Below are 25,293 nucleotides of genomic sequence, written 5' to 3'. Positions count from 1 at the left end.
CTCATATAAGAACTCAAACCAGGGTTTTTTTTCCTAAACCTCCATAATTTCTAGCTGCACCTCCATAATTTTAAAATGTCTATTTTACCATTATAAACTATCTCAACAACTGCTATTCAGTTTTTAGCTTAACCAGACACTGTTGTAGCTTAATGAGACGTTGTTATACAAACCATTGGGTATATTAACATTTATTGCTGAGATAAATATTCATTAAGTATTAACGGTTAGATTATGAATCTTAAGATCATAAGAAACATCAAATCATTGATATAATAAATTATTCACTCTGATCAGTAATTAGGAATAGTATAGATGAAAAGTGGGACCCAATCTTCCAGTTAGAATAAAGATTAAAATTGTTTACGTGTAATATTATATTGTTCTCTATTTTGATAGGAGGCTGTGTTGTTAAGTCGTCTCATCAAACTGATTAATGAGATATCAATTTTATATCCTTACCAGCAGAGACCAGGACCTCTCAACAAGTTTCTAAATACTTAAATCCATCACAGACAATTTATTGAATAATTCAACCCATCATAGATCGTTCATCAGAAACTCAATACATATTATCCTTAAATTAATAACAATTGTGTGTGTAATATAATTGATATTCACAAATAATATAATTTGTTAATTAATGTTAATCCAGTGTGATAATAGAGAATAATAATTTTATAAAGGGATATCATTTAGTCACAGTTTTTACAAAATAATGTCATTTTATTTTTTGGTGACAAATTTAAGAAGTATTATAATCCGTATCAAGCATAAAACACGTTTAGCTTAAAAGAACATAATTTCAAAAAGTTTTCTAACTATTCATGTGATAAACAACCATAAAATCTTCATTGAAAGTTGTTACCATCTAAATTTCCACTGAAAGATTTCAGAGTTCACAATTTCAAGTATTGCCTGAGTTCTTGACTCATGAGTTGTTGCAACGAAATATGATGTAAAGGAATGTTGAATGGTGAGAGCTGACAAAGGAAACATTGAGAGATACGTTTCATTGTTGGACGAGAGCAAGGGTTGGGATTTAAGCACGCAAAAGCCACAATGGCAACAACAACTATGTCTTGTAAAACTGAAAAAGTTGGATGTGGGAGGCGTTGGTCCAATATTTCACATAATTTGATGCCATCATCAGTAGAAATTGATTGAAGTGATGAGAGTATTTCCTTAGGATGTTTTCCCATCAGAGTTTCCAGTGCCACCACTCCGAAGCTATACACATCACACTTTTCATTAACAACCATTGTATACGCAAGTTCTGCATTTTAACAACATCACATTGAAAGATCAAAAGGAAAATAATGGAAAATCCAAGTGCAGAAAACTACTCTATCTATTTGCTTGTTATATGTAGAGGAAAATATGAAGAATTTTACCAGGTGCTATGTATCCGATGGTTCCAGCAACAATAGTTCGATTGGATGAATCAAGGTTGAGAAATCGAGCTGTGCCAAAGTCGGAAACGGTGGGCTCCCACATGGAGTTAAGCAACACATTGCTGGCTGATATGTCTCTATGGACTATAGGAGGGACACAATCATGATGGAGATATGAGAGAGCGTGTGCAGTGCCTTTCACTATGTTAACCCTCTTTTTCCAATCCAATTCCATTGCTTCCATGTCATCAAACAACACAGAAAACAAGCTTCCTCTCTCCATGTACTCATATATCAAAAACATGATTCTTTTGTGCAAGCAGAATCCATGGAGCTTCACTATGTGTCTGTGTTTTATTTCCGATAATACTTTGGCTTCGTTTCTGAAACTCTCATCAAATGAGGGGACCTCTGCTTCAAAACCATGGAGTTTCTTCACCGCAACAATCCTGCCACTTGGTAGTTGAGCCCTATAGACACTCCCGTATGCACCTGTTCCGATACAATATTTGAGGTTAAAGTCTTCGGTTGCAGTAATGATGTCTTCATAGGCTATGCTTCCGTTATAGTTCCATATGCAGAACAAATCCCCGTTCTTAGATGTTTCAGTTATCCTTGCATGTTTGCTCTTGATTGCAATGCTGTTGTGCCTCAGATATAAAAGTAGGAAGAAGGCCATTAATAAAAAAATGGTGATAGAAAGGATTATGACCAACTGATTCTGCCTTGGTTTCTTATCACGAACTGAACAAGGCTGGAATAGGTATTCAGTTTGCATATATGAAATGTTGTTGCATAAACCCTCGTTCCCTATTAGCTCATAAAGATCTAAACGGTATGGAATGGGACCACTCAAATTATTGAAGGAAAGGTTCAGATTATGAGCATTCAAAGACTCGGGAATTGGTCCTGTAAAATTGTTGTAGCTTAGATCTAGAGTTTCCAAGAATCGCAAATGTTCAACTGAGAAAGGTTTTAGGGAACCAGTGAGTAGATTGTGTGAAATGTTAAGATATTGAATGTTTATGAAGTTTGAAAGTGAAGTGGGAAAGGTTCCATTGATCTTGTTGCAAGATAAATTTATGACACTAAGATTTCTTATGAGCGACAATTGCGAAGGAATGGGGCCTTCAATGTTGTTGTTGGAGATGATTAGGGAAAATAGTTGGGTTAGATGTCCTAGTGATGAAGGTATTTTACCCGGAAGATAATTGTGGGATAAATCAAGATTAAAGAGGTTTGAAAGATTTTTTATTGTGAGAGGTATTTGACTTCGAAGAAAATTGTAGGATAAATCAAGATAAATGAGTTTTGAAAGATGTCCCACTGATGAAGGTATTTCACTATGAAGAGCATTGTTGGCTAAATGAAAATAATTGAGTTTTGAAAGATTTCCTATTGATGGAGGTATTTCACCATAAAGAACATTGTTGACTAAATTAAGATAAACAAGTTTTGAAAGATTTCCTATTGATGGAGGTATTTTACCATGAAGAGCATTGTTGGCTAAAGTAAGATTAGTGAGGTTTGAAAGATGTCCCAATGATGAAGGTATTTTACCTTGAAGATAATTATGGGATAAATCAAGATGAGTGAGTTTTGAAAGATGTCCTATTGATGAAGGTATTTCACCTCGAAGAAAATTGTGGAATAAATGAAGATAAGTGAGTTTTGAAAGATGTACTATTGATAGAGGTATTTCACCTTGAAGGAAATTGCGGGATAAATCAAAATAAGTGAGCTTTCAAAGATTTCCTATTGATGAAGGTATTTCACCTCGAAGAAAATTGTGAAATAAATGAAGATAAGTGAGTTTTGAAAGATGTACTAATGATAGTGGTATTTTACTTTGAAGAAAATTGTGAGATAAATCAAAATAAATGAGTTTTGAAAGATTTCCTATTGATGAAGGTATTTCACCTCCAAAAAAATTATAAGCTAAATTAAGATAAGTAAGTCGGGAAATATTTCCTATTGTGAGAGGTATTTGACCTTGAAGAGAATTGTAACATAAATCAAGAAAAATAAGTTTTGAAAGTTTTCCTATTGTAAAAGGTATTTTACCTTGGAGAGAATTGTAAGACAAATCAAGATGACGGAGATTGAAAAGATTTCCAATTTGAGATGGAATAGACCCTATTAGACTATAATTGGAGACCTCAAGATGTTCCAAATTCTTGAAAGCAGAGAGGTTTAGTGTTACTAATTGAATGGATCGTTCGGAATACTTATATGTGATACGAGTTACACTTCCAGCATCATTGCAACTTATACCATCAATCCATGAACAGATATGATGTGAATGTGAGGGGGACAGATGCCACCATCCACTATTCATTATAGCGTTTGCTTCTAACTGAATCTGCGATGGTGTAGACGCCCATCCCGACTCTAAAACAGAGCCCGAAAAAACCAAAACATACGTAACAAGATGGAAATTGGAAATAAAAAACTGCATCATCTGCAAATAAAGAAAGTTAATAAAAGGTATATTTGTGAGAAACTCAAGTTTCACTAAATTGTGTTGATTGAATAGCATGCTACCTATTTGGTGATTCTTATACTGTGATAATCCGGGTTGAGTAGAAGAGCCCAAACATAGAATTCCACACGGCTTTTGGCCCCTCACACCATTGATTGACTTATAGAGAGTTTAATCCTGACCCGTTTCTATGACTCAAAATCATTAGTGGAATAGTAAGTAACATGATTAATGGTGCAAAGAATTCCACAACCTTTTGCCCCGTTCACGGTTCCAACGCTTTGGTCACGCTACTTTGGCAGACTTAAGAGTCGACTTTGAATATTTGAATGCAACCATTTCTGCGTTATTGCCTCGGCTCAGACAAACTCGTTCCACCAATAGGAATGTTTAGAAATGGTTGTCCAATATAAACTATTATTAAAGATATCCATTGCTTTATTCATTTTGTTATGAGTATTACTAGGGATGGCAACGGAGCGGGGCGGGGACGAGTTTCCCTATCCCATACCCATCCTCGCATAAAAAATTCATCCCCATCCCCATACCCAAACCCAACGGGTATCAAACTTTTTTCCCATCCCCATCCCCACCGGGTAACGGGTATAATCTCGTACCCATACCCGTACCCGTGTTCTAACTACTTCAATATTAATTTTTATAAAAGAAAAAAAATTACGGTAAAGAAAACATAATATTATGAAATATTCAATATTAGGAGGATTTTCTTCGATGCCAAATACCTTAAAATAAATTATAATTGTTTACATTTTATATTAGAATACCAAATAAAATTTCATGTGAACCAAAACATTTATTAAATTTGCAAACTACAACATTGATGAACTTAGTTGATAAAATTAAAAAATATTTCAAAAAAATATAAAAGGAAAACAAATATTCAAATTAAAATATATTTTAAATGTTTGTTTACTTCAATTTTTTAAATTCTAATGAATCTCTTTTTTATACACTAATAAAAGTTATAATATATCACTTGATCAAAATAACACAAAGAACAAATAATAAAAGGAAAACAAATATTCAAATTAAAATATATTTTAAATATTTGTTTACTTCAATTTTTTAAATTATAATGAATCTCTTTTTTATACACTAATAAAAAGTTATAATACATCACTTGATCCAAATGACACAAAGAATAAATAATAAACATAATAATAAAATTTTGACATAGATTTTGTATCTTTTGAACTTCAATATATGTTGGATAGTGACAAAAAAATATTCATAGAAATTACATTAAATTTTTATATTGTAGTAAATAAAAGTTATTTATACAATTAAAGTGAAAAAAATTAGAGTATGATTAATAGTGAGTTATAAAATAACAAATAATTAGATAGAATATATCGAAATATTATTCTACATGATGAAAATAAACAATAAATAAAAATATTAAAAAACTAACAAATGTGTGTTTTAGAAATAATTTGAGAGACTATCGAAAGAAATCGCACAAAGGAAACCAAATGTATAATTAAGGTACGATAAAATGAAAAAAACCTTAGAGAACTAATTATTAAATTATGTTTGAAGTGGTTAAAAATAAATAGTTAGTGACCAAAAAAATTGTCATTAAATTACAAATAAATTAGTAATTAAATTGGTCACTAAATTAAGTACCGATTCGATCATTGAATCAGTCACTAATTTAGACAATAAATCAACTACTACCACCAATGACGAAAAGTAGTGACTGATATGGGTTACTGACTAAATCAGTCACCATTTCATGTTTTTCTTGTAGTGAATTATCATATACTATTCTTAAATATCATTATATATATATATATATATATATATATATATATATATATATATATATAATTTTAACCACTTCAAACAGAATTTAAAGTGAAAAAATTACATTATGATTAATAATGAGTTATAAAATAAAAAATAATTAGATAGAATATATCGAAATATTATTCTACATGATGAAAATAAAAACAATAAATAAAAATATTAAAAAACTAACAAATGTGTGTTTTTGAAATAATTTGAGAGACTATTGAAAAAAAATCACACAAAGGAAATCAAATGTATAACTAAGGTATGATAAGACGAAAAATATCTCAGAGAACTAAGAAAACTTTTCAAATATTAACATATATACTTAATGGTTGAAAAATAACGAAAATTATTTTAATAAAACAAAAAAGTTCTTCAAATTAAACAAAAATTAATAATAATAATAAGTAAAGAATTTTTTTTATATTACCTTAAATTGAGAGTATAAACATTCTCATGTCAAAGGAAAATTTATAATAAATAAAAATATTAAAAAATAATATAAATATTCAAATGTGAGACATAATTTTTTTTATTAACATACATCATTTTAACATAATTACATAAAGGTTATGATAAGATAAAAAATATATTGGAGATGAGAATGAGTTTAATGACAAATGAAATAATTAAAAGAAATAAAAACTAGAAAAAAAAATATATATATATAGGGGTTACTTGATTAATTGGAATATTTTAATAATTTAAACGAGAATGAAGATATGGCGGGGACGGGTATTATGGCGGGTATATGTACATCCCCATACCCAACTGAAAAAGTCGGGGATTCCCCATACCCATACCCATACCCAGTCAATGCGAGGATTCCCCGTCAAAACGGGGACGGGTTCGGGCAATACCCACGGGGACGGGTTTATTTGCCATCTCTAAGTATTACAGATACATTTATACATATTTGTTTTATTTTTTTTTGGAAATTTTATTTTATTTATATAAGTTCTCTTTTGTATTTCGTATGCACGAAATAATTCTTTTTGTGTTATTTAATACGATATCATTAGTTATACTTATTTTTTATTTGTTTTTCATGAATTTTTCCATGACTTTTATGGAAAATTTCAATCTTTTCATCATTCTTTTTTCCCATAATCAAGGATGCGTCATCCTTTGTACTGTCACAATTATACTTCTTAGAAGAAAAGAATAAAGAAGGCTCTTCGTGGCAAAACTGAATTTAGTTTTATTCAAAGAAATGGAAGCACTGTGCTTCATTATTCCTAGGGATGGCAAAAATATATGTGTCTGCGGATATCTGTGGATAAAATTCACAATGAATAGTTACTACCCGCGGGTATTTATTACCCGCGAACAGCAGGTAGCGGATATTTTAATACCCGCTTATAAACGGGTCAGGTACGGGTATCATACTATCCGTACCCGCGGGTACCCTTTACCCGCAAAAATTAAAATTAAAATTTAATTTATATTTTATTAAGTTAAATTTAATTAAAATTAGAAGTAATAGTATATTTTATTATGTCAAATTTAATTATAATTATAATTTAATTTAATTTATATTTTATTTTTATAATTTTATATTAAAAAATTTATAGAATACATATTTTTTTTAAATATTTGCGGGTATCGGATATCCACGGGTATCCGTGGGTTTTAAAAATATCCGCAGATATTTTTTAAGCGGATACCCGACGGGTAACGGACAGATTTTTTGTTGGCAGGTCAGATTGCGGGTAGGCATTATCCATACCCGACCCGACCCGTTGCCATCCCTAATTATTCTGTCGTTATAGGAAAAATATATTTGTACGCGTATCTATATATAATACAATTGAGAACCTAACAAAGAGCAGATTTTTATTAAAATAATATATCTGTAAAACTTGAATTTTGAATTTCTTTACCACTAATAGCAAAGAAGCTTATGTGTCAAGCAAAAAAAATTTTCAACAAAAAAAAAAATTAAATGAAAAATCAAATTTTAAAACCTCAAACAAAAGGTAACCCTCCCACCCTATCACTCGTGCAGGAAATTCTTTTAATTTCTTCTCAGACTTTTCCTCTCCTCTCACCCTCTGTCTCACAAACAAAATTCTTTTTGTTCAGCACAACATCTTCTTCACTCCGATGCTTCTTCGCCAATGCTTCTTCTATAGAAGGTTTATTTTTTCTCTGTTTTTCTTTTACAAGATGTATGTAGTTTTTTTATGGTTTTTGTTTTCTGATGAAAGTTTCGAATTTTAATAAATGAATACATTCATCTATTTCTTTTCTTTACCTTATGATGTTTTGCTCTCAGAATCATGAGCATCGTCAAGAACACCAAACAGGTAAAAAATTTTATGCGATTTTTCGTTCTTCTACCACTATATTTAACTAATCTTCTTTGTTGTATTTATATGTTAAATGAATGTTTTGCTCTCAAATCTACTTTGTATTTGTTTTATTTTTGGTTTGGAGTGATGTTTTGCTCTCTGTAACATCCCTGTTTTTAATAAACTGTATTATTTATTTTAAATAAAACACTTAGAAAAATTCTATTTTTTTTTACTAATGCTTTATATTTTAGTTCAAACATTAAAAATATATTTTATCATGATGTAGTTTTTACTTATTGAAAATAACAATAAAAACAAAACAAAACAAATTATATATATATATATATATATATATTAGGAAAAATTATTGTAATTAAATAGGTGTGTGTAAAAAAATATATGAAGAATCTTTTAAAAGAAAAAAAATATAGAAAAAAAAAGAAGAAGAAGAAGAGATTAGAAGATAAGAAGAAAAGATAAGAAGAAAAGAAAAAAAAAGAAGATAAGATAAGATAAGATAAGAAGAAAAAAAAATCTAAAGAGATAAACATTATCTCTTAATTAATGAATGCAATGATTACTTAAAAGGATAAGCACATGGATGTTATATATATATATATATATATATATATATATATATATATATATATATATATATATATATAGAATGAAGAAGGTTACGTGAGAAAGTGAGAAAGAAAGAAAGAAAGGGGAGAGAGAAAGAAAGAAAGAAGAGAGAGAAAGAGAAAGAGAAAAAGAAAGAAGAGAGAGTAAGTTTAAAGCAAAGATTCAAAGAGATCCTAGTTCTCTACAAATATTATTAGTGTGCTCTTCAATCAATAAGGTAAGGGGGGAGTGAGGTTAAGCTCTTATATATTAATCTTGATAAGCTCATGGGTTTTATATTAATCTTTTATTTATTTTGACTCATATATTATTCTTTTTACTTTCATTTAACTTATTTTCATTTATTATCCTCTTATATTTATTTTATTTAATCTCCAATTATATACTGATCCTGTTTATTTATTTATTTTATTTAATCTCCAAATATGTATTGATTCTATTTATTTATTTTATTTTATTTATCTCCAGTTACGCACTGGTCCTATTTATTTATTTTATTTTATTTTTATCTCCAGTTACGCACTGGTCCTATTTATTTATTTTATTTTTTATTTATCTCCAGTTACGCACTGGTCCTATTTATTTATTTTATTTTATTTTTATCTCCAGTTACGCACTGGTCCTATTTATTTATTTTATTTTTTATTTATCTCTAGTTACGCACTGGTCCTGTTTATTTATTTTATTTTATTTATCTTCAGTTACGCACTGGTCCTGTTTATTTAGTTTATTTTATTTATCTCCAGTTACGCACTGGTCCTATTTATTTATTTTATTTTATTTTTATCTCCAGTTACGCACTGGTCCTATTTATTTATTTTATTTTTTATTTATCTCCAGTTACGCACTGATCCTGTTTATTTATTTTATTTTATTTATCTCCAGTTACGCACTGGTCCTGTTTATTTAGTTTATTTTATTTATCTCCAGTTACGCACTGGTCCTATTTATTTATTTAATTTAATTTAATTTATCTCCAGTTATGCATTGGTCCTGTTTATTTATTTTATTTAATCTCCAATTATGTACTGGTCCTGTTTAATTTATATTTTTTTTATTTATAACGTTCTTACCCTTATCTAATTATTTATTTAAAGTTCTTGCTTTGATTCTTATTTTATCATTATTTTTACAATTAAAAATAAATAAATGTGAAGTGAAAGTATATATTATTTTATTCAGTGAGCTTGGATGTAAGAAAATTGTATGTACATTTTATCGTTGTTTTATATTCTTTGTATAGTTTATACAATGACATGAATTGATAGTCATCACATTTAATGACCTTTGAAAATATCCAAGAGTATGTCAGTTAAGTAAGAGTTAAGTCTGGTTTCAATAAGTTGAGATTAAACCAGTGTCAAAGTGTTTGTATTTGGGAAGTCACAGTTTGGTACACTGCGGGATGAAAGGCAGGGACCATGGTGGGGTCTAAGGAAGTTTTACTAAGTAGGTGAATATCTGGATAGTTCAGAATAGCGCCCTGGACTAGGATATTCATAGGCCAAACTTGGGACTATCCGATACCTGCTCGGCATCGCCAAGGTTAGGTAGTGAGTATATATCTCTTTTGTGAGCCGATGAATGGCTAATATTCTCGAGAAAGAAATAATTATGATTGTACCAATATTTTATGAGAAATACTCAACTACCTAATCACTTCCCAAAGCAACTTTTGATGTTCAGATTGGATCATCAGAAGTGGAATATGGATCCATATGTCTGGTAAAACAAGATCAAGTTTGGTGGTTATAGGTCCAAATCTAGGCCCCCGGTGTCTGCATTGTTTGTTGAGTTTATTAAGATTGATATTTAAGGCTTATAAAGACCTCACTCCTTTCATATTTTTTCTTTCATATGTACCTGTTGCATGAGCAGAAGAGGAACTTGCTCAGTGAGAGTTGTTCGGGATATTATTGGTGGATCTTCTGAAGATTGACTCATGGATAATTTCTATTAATATCTTTAGGAGATGTTAAAAATATAGAAAATCTTCTATTCTGATGTAGGACTCTTAATATTTAACAAATATATATTTTTGTAATATTTCATGAACAATTACATAGATGCAAACTACATATATGAATATGAAGTTATGTTATTATTAATGTTCTCTCAAGGATAATCGTATGGAAAAAAAATTGATTCCATATTTTTTTATCAAATAATAATTATTTAGTATAGTAGTCGGGGTGTCACACTCTCAGATCTGCTTTGTATTTGTTTTATTTTTGGGTTGGAATGATGTTTTGCTATCAGAATCATGAGCACCGTCAAGAACACCAAAAAGACCAAAAAGGTAAAAACTTTTCTACTATTTTTCGTTCTTCTACCACATTTAACTTCTTTTTTATGTTGTATTTATATGTTTGATGGATATTTTGCTCTCAGATATACTTTTCTTTGTATATGTTTTGCTCTCAGATTCATAAGCACTGTCAAGAACATTAAAAAGGATTTTACTTCTTCTCCAAGATCTGAGTACTTTTTTATGTTTTTTGTTGTCTTTGATGGATGAATTTTTTTTGCAGATGGATGAAATGTGTAATGTGTTAAGAACACAGTAAAGGTTAAAGGTAGGTTGAAACTTTTGTTCTTCTCGCAGATCTTTTCTTCTTCTCCCATATCTGAATATTTTTTTAAGCTTTTTGTTCTTCTTGCTAATCTTTTCTTCTCCGGATCTGTTTTTTTATGTTCTTTTTCTCTAATAAATGATTGCTTTGTCAGATGGATGAACTGTTTGAGGAACATATTAAAGGTAAAAACTTTTGTTCTTCTCGCAAATCTTTTCTTTTTCTCTCAAACCTGAATACTTTTTTTGTGTTTTTTTCTCTAATGAATGCATGTTTTCTCGCAGATGGATGTTTCAAGAACCCAATAAAGGTATAAGTTTTTGTTCTTCTCGCGAATCTTTTCTTCTACTACCATATCTAAATACTTTTTTGAAGTTGTTTTCTCTGATGGATGATTTATTTTTGTCAAATGGATGAATGTTTGAATAACACAATAAAAGTACAAGTTTTTCTTCTTCTCGCGAATTTTTTCTTCTTCTCCAGATGGATGAAATGTTTCAAGAACACAATTTGTATGTCTTTGAGATGAAGGAATTGTTTCAAGAAGACAAAAAAGGTACAATTTGTTTTGAATCGTTTTTGCTTCTACCACCTATATGTAATGTTGAATGTCTTTTTTTTTTATCAATGCAGTTTTTCTTTGAAATAAATTAATTGTTTCAACAAGACAACAAACATACAATTTTTACTTCTTCTCTCATGTTTTCTGCTTCTACCACATTTAAGTAATTTTCTGTCTTTTTGCACCTTAAAAATGAAAATTTTCTTTTAGATTAATGAAATCTTTTTTTCTTTTTTCTTAACAAAGTGTCAAACACATTCATGTTTTTTTAATGATTTTCACTTCGATTTTTTATTTATGGATTTTTTATATTTTTGAATTTTTAGTTATCTTTGACTGAAGTTTTTGTTCTGCCACAATGAAGGTTATCCTTTTCCTTTTCTTCATTTCTACATCATAATTTGTTTTTTCGAGAGGTTTCATTTCAAATATTTAAATTTAATTTATTTTTTTATTATGTATTCCATTTTAATAACTTTAACGTTATTATTTATCTTTATGGTTGGAATAGCCATGATCAACATATTTATAGTTTTGTCTTTATATTTGAATTAAAATTAATTTATTTTTGTTTATTTATTTAACCATAATTATTGCTATTTAATAAGTTGTGTAAGTGCAGGATAAGCAATAGATGTAAACCATCATGGTGTACAATTGTGACTGTTGGAATAACTATCATTATCATATTCTCTTTATATAAACTACAAATGTTGGAATGTATTTATATCTCTCAATCTATTCTCATTTTATGAGTAACAATCTTCTCCCACTTCATTACCCATCTATAAGTAACAATCTTTTTCGTCTTCTCTTCTGTTACTATTCTTCTTCATTACCAATCTATTTTATGGTTAAATATCAATTAAAATTATCGTTTTTTATCACTTTTTCTATGTTATATACTGTCATAAATTATGAATAAATTTATCAACACCTATCCGTATCCATTATAATCAAAGTAATGCTAAGAAATAAATATTTAAATTTAATTAACTTAATTAAATATTACAAATGAATAAGCAAAATAAATAATTAATAAAAATAAAGTTGAATGAGAAATATTTATAACAAAATAAATACATAACAAGAAATAAAGATTGGAGAAATGTTTATTATAATATATTCATATTTGTCAATAACTTTAGTGGTCAATAATGTTTACAAAGTTTGAACATGAGGAGCGATAATCACTTATCTTTGAAAGTGATAAAGACAAAATCAACAAAGATATCATAGTTATTTATTTGTTTGATTAATTTTTTCTATTTCATTTCTGTTTCATCGCAAGTTTTTTATTCTTATTTAAAAGACCTTTTATGTTTACAATGTTTCATGTTTTCTATTTTATATTTTAAAATAATATGTTTTGAATTCTAATTTTAACCATTATTAACTATTTTATATTACTTATTTTAAATACATTTATTTACCAAAATAAAAATTAAGACTTTTATTTTTTGTTTTACCTAACTTACTGAAGAAGTTTTTTATACTTTTCAAAACTTAAATTTCATCCTCCAAATATTAAAAGAGGTTGAGAAAAATAAAAATAACTTTTTAGTTTCTCCCAACACTACTTTTAAGGTAAACTTTTGTCTCTTCCAACACGTTTTTATCATTAATTATAATTAATTATGAAGAAACAGACGATTTTTTGTGTGTCTCACTACAATGTTATATTTGAAATTATTGTATTATAATTTTAAATGAAAAATGTTTTAAAAGATCTACCTACCTTTTTGAAAAAATTTTATACTGGTTTCAAAAATTTTCTCACCTTCACATAAAGTAAAAGTCATTTTGAATTACCAAATCTCTAATGATATCTAATCTAATATGCAATACATAATATTGCAAAGCTAACAATATTGTTTTGAGTTCTAAGTTTAACCATTATTAAACGTAAATATTACAAATAAATGAAAAAAATAGTAAATAGTATACAGCAATTAACTTATAACAAAGAACAAAGATAGAAAGAGAAATAACAAAGAATAGATAACAAAATAAATATATAAATATAAATTTGTTATATATAAAATAAATACATATATTTTAAACTTTATGAATTTCTAGATGAACAAATAATAAATTTAAAGAACTTGATTGCATACCTTTATAAAAAAAAAATTCTACATTAAATGAGTGCACTTTTCATTTTCTTTTTCATTTTTTCAATTGTGTGATAGAATGAACTTTTATGCAAAAATGTCAAATGTTTTTTGTGATTTAGTCGACAATGTCAAGTTTATTCTTTTATTATTCTTTCTTTGATTTATTTTTTATATGTGCAAAAAATATAGATAAAAGTCATAAACAAGATGTATTGTTTTCAAATTCACAACATTGTTAGTGATTTTTACTAACAACATTTTTTAAAACAACTTTTTTAGTGATAACTTTATTTAAGTAAGTTATATTAATAGTCTTATTCGAAAAAATAAATTCAAAAAATGTATGAGTGAAAAAATAAAAGTAATATTCAGTTACAAAAACATCTTATGACAACAAGACATTCAAAAATCTTAATTGATCTTAGGTGTACCAAGTTATAACTTACAACTTTTTAGAAAATAATGTTTTTAATTAAATATATATATATATATATATATATATATATATATTTATTGAATAATAATAATAATAATAATTATGAAGGTAAATACTTTCAAACAAAAATATATAATTAAATATTTCACTGTATATGTTTTGAAATAAAGTATTTTAAATAATAAATTTAATTTCATAACATAAAATTTACTATTTCACAAGTATAATAATAAACTATATCCAAATCATAAAGGCAAATCATAAATTACAATTTTTTTTTATAATAAATGCAGATCATGCAGGTGAAATACAAATTTTCAAAAAAAAATTAAAATTAAAATCAAGATCACACTCCAATAAATATTTTTTAAAGTTTAATAAGTTAAATCTATGAATTACTCTTTCAATATTTACTTATTTTATTTAACTTTCTAAAGAAGGTTTACACACCTTTTAAAAATTTTCATTTTTCCATACCTACTTTTCATCTTCAGAAATCAATTATGTTGACAAAAATAAAAATAACTTAAGATACCTGTTCTCCAATATGATAGTTTGCTTTTTTTGTTTCCATACACTTAAGATACATATTACAAAAATTTGAAATATATGGTATTAAAGTTTGTATTTGAAATTCAAAATCACAAAAAACTATAATAATATGGTGATGAAGTTTGATTAATTATTTAATTCTTATTTAATTGATTTGGTAGAATATATAATGTCAATATTAGTTAATTTTGATAGTGCCATATTTTGAAAGTATGTTTTATATGAGTAGTATCATCTCTCTATGTATGCCTAGTGATTGAAAATGACAATTTCATAATTAAAATTTTAAATTATTTTAATATTGTAGTCGATCACTCAAGTGTTATATCTTGGAAGCTTTTTGTGTTTTCAAAACGTCTTTGATTTAAGTAACGTGGAAAATCTTCTGAAACAAATTTTTCACGATTTAAGTCTTCATACTTAAGTCTTTTAATTATTTATTCTACAAACTTCATTTATTTATTTATTTTATTTTTTCAATTATTATTTATATTTATTTATTATTACATTAAATGCAATGTAATCATTGTTTTTGTTTTTGGATTGCTAAACCACTTTTTCATATTTTTAAATAAATATTAACATAATTGAAATACTAATAAATGACGCACACATATTTATCTAATTTATTTAATGAATTAGTTGGACCATCTTATTGAGTCTTTTGGATGTAGGGTTTAGGGAGTGATTATGCCGTTACTTCAGAATTTCAAATGTAATTATTTTTTTTTATATTTACTATGTATTTTTTGATTCATTTATTTATTGGTTATGATAATTAAAAAATAATCTTAAATAATATAATATTTGGGAACAAAATCTTAAAAATAAAGAGTTGAAAAACTTTAATGATTTTTTATACTAAAATAATATGTTATAATTCATAATAATATTCAATAATAATATAATAACATATTTTGCATTAAATGAGTACACATCTTTTCATGCATTGATTCTAACACACACATTAAATGAATGTTGTTTTCTAATACATGCCTTTTTTCAACACACATTCTCTAATCCCTGTCAATCATAAATGTTTTGTATGAACATTAAATTTTATCGAAAAAAAATAGATATGCACTTTTCATTTTTTGAAATGTGTGATACAATGAACTTTTATGCATAGATATCCAACTTGTTCAGATTCCATGATTTGGTTGACAAGGTCAAGTTTCTTCTTTTATTCTTCTTTCTTTGATTTCTTTGATATGTGTAGAAAATATGGGTAAAAGCCAAAAACAATGCATACTATTTTGAAATTCAAAGCATTGTTAGTGGCTTTCCTCAACAATATTTTTGAAAATAATTTTTTTTTTAAATGATAACATTTTTTAAGTAAGTTGCATTAATAACCTTTTTTAAGTAACTTTTTGAAGAAAATTTATGCACCTTTCCAAACTTTTCATACCTTATTTTCATTAAGATTCATATTCTTAAAGATGATGGTTGGCTCTTTTTTTTTTAATACACTTAAAATGCATATTACCAAATTTGAAATTCGAAATATGTTGTAATAAAGTTTGAATTTGAAATTTAAAATCGCAAAAAAGTATAATAATATGGTAACAAAGATTGATTAATTGTTTAATTAATTTGTTTAATTCTAAATTAATTGATTTGGTAAAACATAAAGTCAATATAAATTTATTATGACACTTACATATTTTAAAAGTATGTTTGCAAAAGAATAGTCTTATTTCTCTATGTATGGAGTGATTGAAAATGACAATTTCATAATTAAAATTTTAATTATTTTTAATATTGTAAGCGATTATTCAAGTGTTTCATAATTTAAGATTTTCATAATTTAAGCCTTTTATTTATTTATTTTACAAGCTTAATTCATTTATTTTACAAACTTTCAAATATATTAAACATTCACACATACATATTCAAATATATGTTATAATTAATTGTAAAATGTTTTTTGAAACTAAATATTAAAATTAGTTTATTGGAAACCGATATGTTCTCTGTTTTTTAAATTAATTTCTTGACACTAAATATCTTTTAATATATAAAATAATAATGTTTGGATTTAAAATTTGAAATTGTAAAAGACCGTAAATCAAATTAAATTTAACATTTAAAATATAAAACATATACAAAAATTTAAAATATTTTTAATAAATATTCTTAATGTTTCTCATAAAAATATATAAAAATTCATAACGATATAATAATTATTATAAAATATAATAATATTTAACAAAAATATAATTATAAAATAACACAATAATATCAACCTAATAATAATAATAATTAAAATATAATGTACAAATTACAATTTTTTTTAACTTTAAAATATGAAAATACTTACAATTTAAATTTTAATCTTATTTCAATATTTCATATTGTAAAATTTGAAATATATATATATATATATATATATATATATATATATATAATGTTTGAATTTGAATTTTGAAATTTCAAAAAGCTATAAAAAATATTTCAAAATGTAAAGTGAAAAGGCGGGGCGAGGCAAGGCAAAATGGGTCGGACTGGAACGTTTTGACACCCCTACAAAAAGTTGTAGAATGTTAAAGCCTTTTTAATGAATTTTTAAATGTTTTTGAACAACTTTCACATATTTTTGAATTTCACAAAAGCTTAAACAATAATTTAAAACATAAATTTTATAACATAGGCATTCATATATCATTGCAAAGTGAAAATTATAAATTCTTGAAATTTTTAAAGATATAAAATTCACTAATGATTTCAATTTCAATATTTTTATTTCTAAATTAAGATACATATTGACAAATTTAAAATTCAAAATATAAAGTAATAAAGTTTGAATTTAAAATTCTAAATTGTAAAAACTATAAAAATATAGTAACAAAATTTAAATTTGAAATTCAATATCCAAAAAAATAGAAAAATGTCTCCAAAAGAATAGTCTATTCTTTATATCTTTCTACACGGGTCTACATTGTAGTTTTCGATCGTTTTTATCTTTATATTTTGTGTGCATCGTCTTTCTAACATTTGTATTTTTAAAGAATCTATTATTTACATTTATATACACGGTCTATCAGTTATAATTTTATATTGTCTACTCTTCATATTTTTTTTATCGTCTATCTTTTGTATTTTTATAGGATCTACTCAACAATTTATATATCGTTCATCATCTTTATTATTAAAAAATCAACTATTACATTTTTCTACATTATCTATTAAATATTTTATTTAAAATTTAATTTAATTTCTTATTTTTAATTAACTCAATCTTAATATATTATTTAAAATAATTATATATAATATATTTTGTTAAAAATAAATATAAATAACTTAAATTAATTTTCATCATAAAATTAACTAAAATTTTTATTTAGTTTAATAAAATAAAAAAATTATATTAAATTTAATTATATTTTTACATTTTTAAATTTTTAAAATCTCGTGCCCCGTGCGGGTACAAATACTAATAATAGTAATCAAGTGCAAAAGTGTCTTGGCCCCATAGACGGTGCCAACGTTTTTGTCACGTTAGTATTGTTTGACTTCAAAGTCAACTTTAAAGATCTGAATGCAACCATTTCTATGTAACTGCTTCTGCTCTCACAACGTTCCATGGATAGGAATGTTTACAAATTGTTGTCCTCACCAATAAAGTGTTATTGGAGATATTTTATTTATTTAGTTCGTTGTAGAGACATTTATAATTTTGTTTTATATTTCATGAACATTAAGTTAGTTGTTATTGATTATAGAAAAGAAATCTCAGCATCGGAAACACAATTATTTTATTACTTATAAGAGGAACATAAGGTTGTTTTAATAAGATATATCAAAATATATTTTTTTATTTATTTTTATTGTTCCATTACTTAATGTTTGAGAAAAATTTAATAGAAAAAAATATTATTGTTTATTGTATGTTTTGTTTTAATTTCAATTTTAGTTGAATTAGTGTTGTTCCTCTGTTATCCAGCAATGGTATTAGAGCGAGGTTCTTGACTGTAAAATATATGAATATATCATGAACTTGCAACTAATATGATATTTTACGTTGAGTGATGTAATTATCAGTTGGAAGTCTAAACTTCAAGGAAGAGTCTCCCTCTCAACACTAAAACTGAGTATGTAACTACATCAGAAGATATGATATGGTTAAAAAAACCTTCTAAAAGAATTAGGAAAACAACAAGACGACTCTCCATTGTTCAGTGATAGTCAAAGCGCCATTTGTCTTGCTAAAAATCCAATTCTTCATTTCAGATCCAAGCACATTGAATTGAAGTATCATTTTATTAGAAACTTGATAAATGATGAAGACTTGTTTTTGTTGAAGATTTCAGGTACAGAGAATCCAGCTGATATGTTGACCAAAATTTTCACAACAACTAATTTGAGGCATTGCATTGCCTCAACTGACCTTCAAGAAAATTGATGAAGGCACTACACTAGGTGGTAATGTAAATCAAACCCAAATGTAATGATAAATTCTACTAAAGAATTTATTTGATTTACATGATCAACTCATCATCAACATAATATAACACATAACAAATATAAGTTATCATTGTTCTTAAATATTATGTAATTAATTATATTTAACAATTAGTTAAATGGGTATTTTACATAAAATACTCATTTAACCGATTGTCCAACATTGTTAACCACATTTTAAACTTTGTTAATCCAAACTTTTTCCAATCAATTGCAATAATTAAATTAATAAAATTCTTCCCCCCAAAACCTCCCAGCAAATAATTAGAACCAGATTATTAACTGTATAAATATGGATAATAAAATAAATTATGTAGTATCTTTTTTTCTTAGTTACTATTTAATAATAATTATATTGAAAGTTCGTTAGAAAAAAAATTTTAATGATAATTAAAATGTGTATAAGGCACACATTAAAAAAAGTAATTATTTATTTATTTATTTTAAAAATCAATTATTTTTTAAATTATTGTTCAGGAATGCAAATCATGAATAAAATTGATTAACAAAAGAAATTAAACTTTAGACATAATTGACCTTTTAAAAATTGATACGAAGATTTTTAAATTTGGAAAACTTATAGTACTATTTAAGAACTAAAATAATAGTTAATTAGATATAAAGTTGAAATATATTTTCATTTTTAAAATAAATCAGTTTAAAGATAAATCAAATCGATATGAGTAAAATATAATCTAAAAGTTGAAATAGTAAAAAAGTAAATTAAGTTGAAATATATTTCCATTTTTAGGACGAGTTTAAAAATAAAACAAACAAATACAAGAATAAAACAACTCTATATGTACATGACATAAAAATAAATATGAATAAAAAACAAATTAATAATATCAAATGACTAAAAACACAAACTTTGATATACCTGTTAACAAAATAAACATAGATAATAAAATAAAATTTTTTAGTATTTTTTTTATATCATTAAATATGTGTCACAAATAAGAAGTACTATAATTCATAAGAAACATAAAACGAAAACTCGTTTAACTTAAAAGAAGATAATTTCAAAAAGTATTCTAACTATTCATGTGATAAACAAGCGAAAAATCTTCATTAGAAGTTGTTGCAATCTAAATTTCTGCTAAAAGATTTCAGAAAGTTCACAATTTCAAGGAGTGCCTGAGTTTTTGACTCATGAGCTGGTGTAGTGAAATATGATGTAAAGGAATGTTGAATGGTGTGAGCTGACTAAGAAAACATTGAGAGATGCGTTTCATTGTTGGACGAGAGAAAGGATTGGGATTTAAGCACGCAAAAGCCATAATGGCAACAACAACTATGTCTTGTAAAACTGAAAATGTTGGGTGCAAGAGCCGTTGGTCTAATATTTCACATAATTTGATGTCACCACCGGCAGAAGTTGAATGAAGTGATGAGAGTATTTCCTTCGGATGTTTTCCCATCAAAGTTTCAAGTGCCACCACTCCGAAGCTATACACATCACACTTTTCATTCACAACCATTGTATACGCAAGCTCTGCATTTTGACAATATCAAATTAAAATAAAAGAAAAATAATTGAAAATACGAAACTGTAAAAGGCTACTCCATTTACTTGTTGCATGTATTTTTTATTAGTCCTCATCTACACCAAATCATAAATAAATAGGAGCAGAGAAAAACATGAACAATTTACCAGGTGCTATGTATCCAATGGTTCCTGCAACAATAGTTCGATTGGATGAATCGAGGTTGAGAAATCGAGCAGTGCCAAAGTCGGAAACAGTGGGCTCCCATTTGGAGTTAAGCAACACGTTACTGGTTGATACGTCTCTATGGACTATAGGAGGGACACAATCATGATGAAGATATGAAAGAGCATGTGCAGTACCTTTCACTACGTTAATCCTCTTTTTCCAATCCAATTCCATTGCTTCCATGTCATTAAGTAACACAGAAAACAAGCTTCCGTTCTCCATGTACTCATAAATCAAAAACATGATTCTTTTGTGCAAGCAGAATCCATGGAGCTTCACTATATGTCGGTGCTTTATTTTTGATAATACTTTGGCTTCGTTTCTGAAACTCTCATCAAATGTGTGGACCTCTGCTTCAAAGTCAAGGAGTTTTTTCACCGCAACAATCTTGCCGCTTGGTAGTTGAGCCCTATAAACACTCCCGTAAGCACCTTTTCCGATACAATATTTGAGGTCAAAGTCTTCGGTTGCAGTAATGATGTCTTCATAGGCTATGCTTCCGTCATAGTTCCATATGCAAAACAAGTCCCCATTCTTGGATATTTCGGTTATTCTTGCTTGTTTGTTCTTGATTGCAATGCGATTGCGCTTCAGATATAGAAGTAGTAAGAAAACCATGATTAGAAATATGGTGATAGAAAGAATTATGACCAGCTGCCTTCGTTTCTTCTGGCTGACTGAACAAGACCGGAAATGGTATTCCTTTTGTACATTTGTAAAGTTGCTGCACACACCCTTGTTCCCCATTAGCGCATATGGATGTACACCGTTTGGAATGGGACCCTTCAAACGGTTGAAGGAAAGGTCCAGGTAGTGGACATTATGTAGGGACAGAGGAATCGCTCCGGTAAGACTATTGTAGCTTAGATCCAGACTTTCCAAAAATGGAAAAAATCCATCTGAGAAAGGTTTTAGAGAACCGGTGAGTAGATTGTGCGAAATGTGAAGATTTTGAAGGTTCCTGAGTTTTGAAAGTGAAATTGGCAAGGTTCCAGTGATTTTGTTGTAAGATAGATCAATGATAGTAAGATTCTTAAAGAATGAGAATTCAAAAGAAATAGGACCTTCAATGAAGTTGTTGGAGAGTATTAGGGTGGATAGTTTGATTAGATTTCCCATTGAAGGAGGTATCTGACCATGAATAGAATCGTAGGACAAATCGAGATAATTGAGATTGAGAAGATTTCCTATCGTAAAAGGTATCTCTCCATGAATAAAAGTGTGAGATAAATCAAGATAGGTAAGTTTGGAAAGACTACCAATTTCAGATGGAATAATCCCTTCTAGACCACAGAAGGAAACCTCAAGACGTTCCAAATTCTTAAAAGCAAAAAGGTTTAGATTTGCTAATTGAATGGGTTTCTCGGAATACGGATATGTGATATGAGTTACACTTCCACCATCATTGCAACTTATATCGGTGAATGAACATATATCTTGCGGCAAATCCCACCACCATCCACTATTAATTAGAGCGTTTGCTTCCAATTGAAGCTGCGATGGTGTAGACGCGCATCCCAACTCCAAAACAGAGACTATACAAAACAAAACATACATCACAAGATGGCAATTGGAAACCAAAAACTGCATCATCTAGAGTAATTAATACAAGGTATATTTACGAGAAACTTAAGTTTCACTCAATTATGTTCACCGAATACCATGCTAGCTATCTCCTTATTCTTATGATGTGATAAGCCGTGTTGGGTGGAAGAGTCATAAACATGGACTTCACAAGGCCTTTTTTGACCCATTCATGCTCTGTATGCATTGCTTGACTTAGGTCACTCTGAACCCATTTCTACTTTCCATGATGGTATTGTGTTGAAATTTTTGTCATTGCTAGATAGATGACACGGCTGTATAAACAAATTAACCACACGACAATCATTTCAAAAGCATTAAATACAAAATAAATTTATATTTATCGAAATTAAAAATAATGTTTGAATCTATACTAATATAAGGAATAGCGGTAACTTTAATTTTATCTTTATAGATTACTGTACTGTTGGTGCAAATGTAAAAGATAAAATTACAGGTACACAAAAGCTAAAATCTATTAATATAGGCAAGGTTGGAAAAAATGGCTAATAGAGTAAAGTTTGAGATTATAAAGAGTTTGTATAATATACAAAGTCAAGTGGAATATTTATGAGATAATGATTTGTATGCATGTAATAGTAATCAAGTGCAAAGATCCAGTGTCTTGGCCCGATAGACGGTGCCAACGTTTTTGTTACGATATTATTGCTTGACTTCAAAGTCAACTTTTAATATTTGAATGCAACCATTTCTATGTTACTGCGTCTGCTCTCACAAACGTTCCATGGATAGGAATGTTTAGAAATCGTTCTCACCAATAAACTGTTATTGGAGATATTTTAGTTATTTAGTTCTTGTTGTAGAGAGATTTATAATTTTTTTTTATATATTTTATGAACATTAAGCTAGTTGTTATTGATTATATTTTTTAAGTTTTTTTATTGTCAGTAAAGAAATCTCAGCATTGGAAAAAACAATTATTTTAGTACTTATAAGAGGAACACAAGGTTGTTTCAATAAGATATATGAAAATATCTTTTTTTACTTTTTTTTTTATCATAACTTAATGTTTTAGAAAAAAATTTAATAGAGAAAATATTGTTGTATATTGTATGTTTTGTCTTACTTTCAATTTTAGTTGAGTTATGCTGCTCCTGTGAACAATAGTATCAAAGTTAGGTTATTGATTGTAGAAAAATATGAATATGTCATGTGCTTGCAACTAATGTGATATTATTGGATATAGAGTGTGGTAATGTGAAAGTTTATGTCTAGAAAAGTTTCTTAAGGAAATACTTAGTATTTAAGTGTGTTCATTACTAATTCACCTTACTTGATGTATTGTTTCAATAAATAGTATTTATTCATAAAGTGCATAAGTCAGTTTCAAAAATCATGGCAACAAAATATAAGATAGAGAAACTTAATAAGAATAATTTTTTATTGTGAAAATTGAAGATGAAGGTAATTTTGAGAAAAGCCAATTGTACAGATGTAATTGAAGAAAATTATGTGGACTATAATTCATACGAAACGCAAAATGAAAACTAGTTTAACTTGCCAAATAATAATTTCGAAAAGTGTTTAAACTATTCACATGGTAAACAACACAATATTTTTGTTGAAAGTTCATAAATTTAAGTTGTGTTTGAGTTCTTGACTCATGAGCTGCTTCATGAAATATGACATAAAGGAATATTGAATGGTGTGATCTGACTAAGAAAACGATGAGAGATGCTTTTCATTGTGGGGCGAGAACAAGGATTGGGATTTAAGCATGCGAAAGCCACAATGGCAACAACAACTACGGAGAATAAATCAAGATAAGTAAGTTTGGAGTATTTTTCTAGTATGAGAGGTATTTCACAATGAATAAAATTGTAGGAGAAATCAAGATAAGTGAGTCTTGAAAGATTTTTTATTGATGAAAGTATTTCGTATCGAAGACTATTGTTGGAAAAATCAAAATAAGTGAGCTTGGAAAGATTTCTTAATGTTGTAGGTATTTCAACTCCAAGATAATTGTTAGATAAATCAAGATAAGCCCTTCTAGTCCACAGAAGGAGACCTGAAGACGTTCCAAATTCTTAAAAACAGAAAGTTTTAGATTTGCTAATTGAATGGGTCGCTTAGAACACAGATATGCGAGACGAGTTACACTTCCACCATCATTGCAATGTATATCATCAATCAATGAACATATATGATGTGAATGTGAGTGCGACAGATTCCACCATCCACTATTGATTATAGCGTTTGCTTCCAATTGAAGCTGCGATGGTGTAGACGACGCGCATCCCAACTCCAAACCAGAGCCTACAAAAACCAAAACATAGATAACAAGATTGAAATTGGAAACCAAAAACTGCATCCTAAGTGAATAGAGGTATATTTTTGAGAAACTCAAGTTTCACTATATTGTGTTCACTGAATAGCATGCTAGCTATCTGGTGATTCTTATAGTGTGATAAGAATTCCACAAGGCTTTTGGCCCCATTGACGCTATGCATCACACCATTGATTGACTTTTAATCCTGACCAGTTTCTATCACTCAAAATCATTAGTGGAATAGTAATTATTATGATTGATGTTTCAATAAGAGTACACTTTGAATATTTGAATGCAACCATTTCTGCGTTATTGCCTCGGCTCAGACAAACACGTTCCACGAATAGGAATGTTTAGAAATGGTTGTCCAATATAAACTATTATT

At 27.6% G+C, this 25,293-nt stretch overlaps 2 protein-coding genes and 1 long non-coding RNA gene across 3 annotated transcripts; 1 reads left to right on the top strand and 2 right to left on the bottom strand.

Annotated features, from left to right (window-relative positions):
• Window positions 1–764: 764 nt before the first annotated feature.
• Window positions 765–4,162, bottom strand: LOC114185211 (MDIS1-interacting receptor like kinase 2-like). Its single transcript, XM_028072810.1, has 2 exons — window positions 1,395–4,162; window positions 765–1,276 (listed from the first exon to the last, which is right to left on the bottom strand). Exons 1-2 carry the CDS (start codon window positions 2,170–2,172, stop codon window positions 900–902), a joined length of 1,155 nt encoding a protein of 384 aa, XP_027928611.1. The 5' UTR covers window positions 2,173–4,162; the 3' UTR covers window positions 765–899.
• A 7,166-nt stretch (window positions 4,163–11,328) lies between these two features.
• LOC114183433 lies at window positions 11,329–11,887 on the top strand. The gene is made up of 3 exons (XR_003604363.1): window positions 11,329–11,373; window positions 11,473–11,498; window positions 11,672–11,887. It is a non-coding gene; the product is annotated as an uncharacterized LOC114183433 (long non-coding RNA).
• An 8,387-nt stretch (window positions 11,888–20,274) lies between these two features.
• Window positions 20,275–22,697, bottom strand: LOC114184318 (MDIS1-interacting receptor like kinase 2-like). The gene is made up of 2 exons (XM_028071628.1): window positions 20,974–22,697; window positions 20,275–20,814 (listed from the first exon to the last, which is right to left on the bottom strand). Exons 1-2 carry the CDS (start codon window positions 22,625–22,627, stop codon window positions 20,438–20,440), a joined length of 2,031 nt encoding a protein of 676 aa, XP_027927429.1. The 5' UTR covers window positions 22,628–22,697; the 3' UTR covers window positions 20,275–20,437.
• Window positions 22,698–25,293: the final 2,596 nt, after the last annotated feature.

Source organism: Vigna unguiculata, chromosome 5 (assembly GCF_004118075.2).
Source record: "Vigna unguiculata cultivar IT97K-499-35 chromosome 5, ASM411807v1, whole genome shotgun sequence".
Classification (NCBI taxonomy): Eukaryota; Viridiplantae; Streptophyta; class Magnoliopsida; order Fabales; family Fabaceae; genus Vigna; species Vigna unguiculata.
Note: the sequence above shows the minus strand (reverse complement) of the source record. Positions and strands in the feature narration are given on the sequence as shown.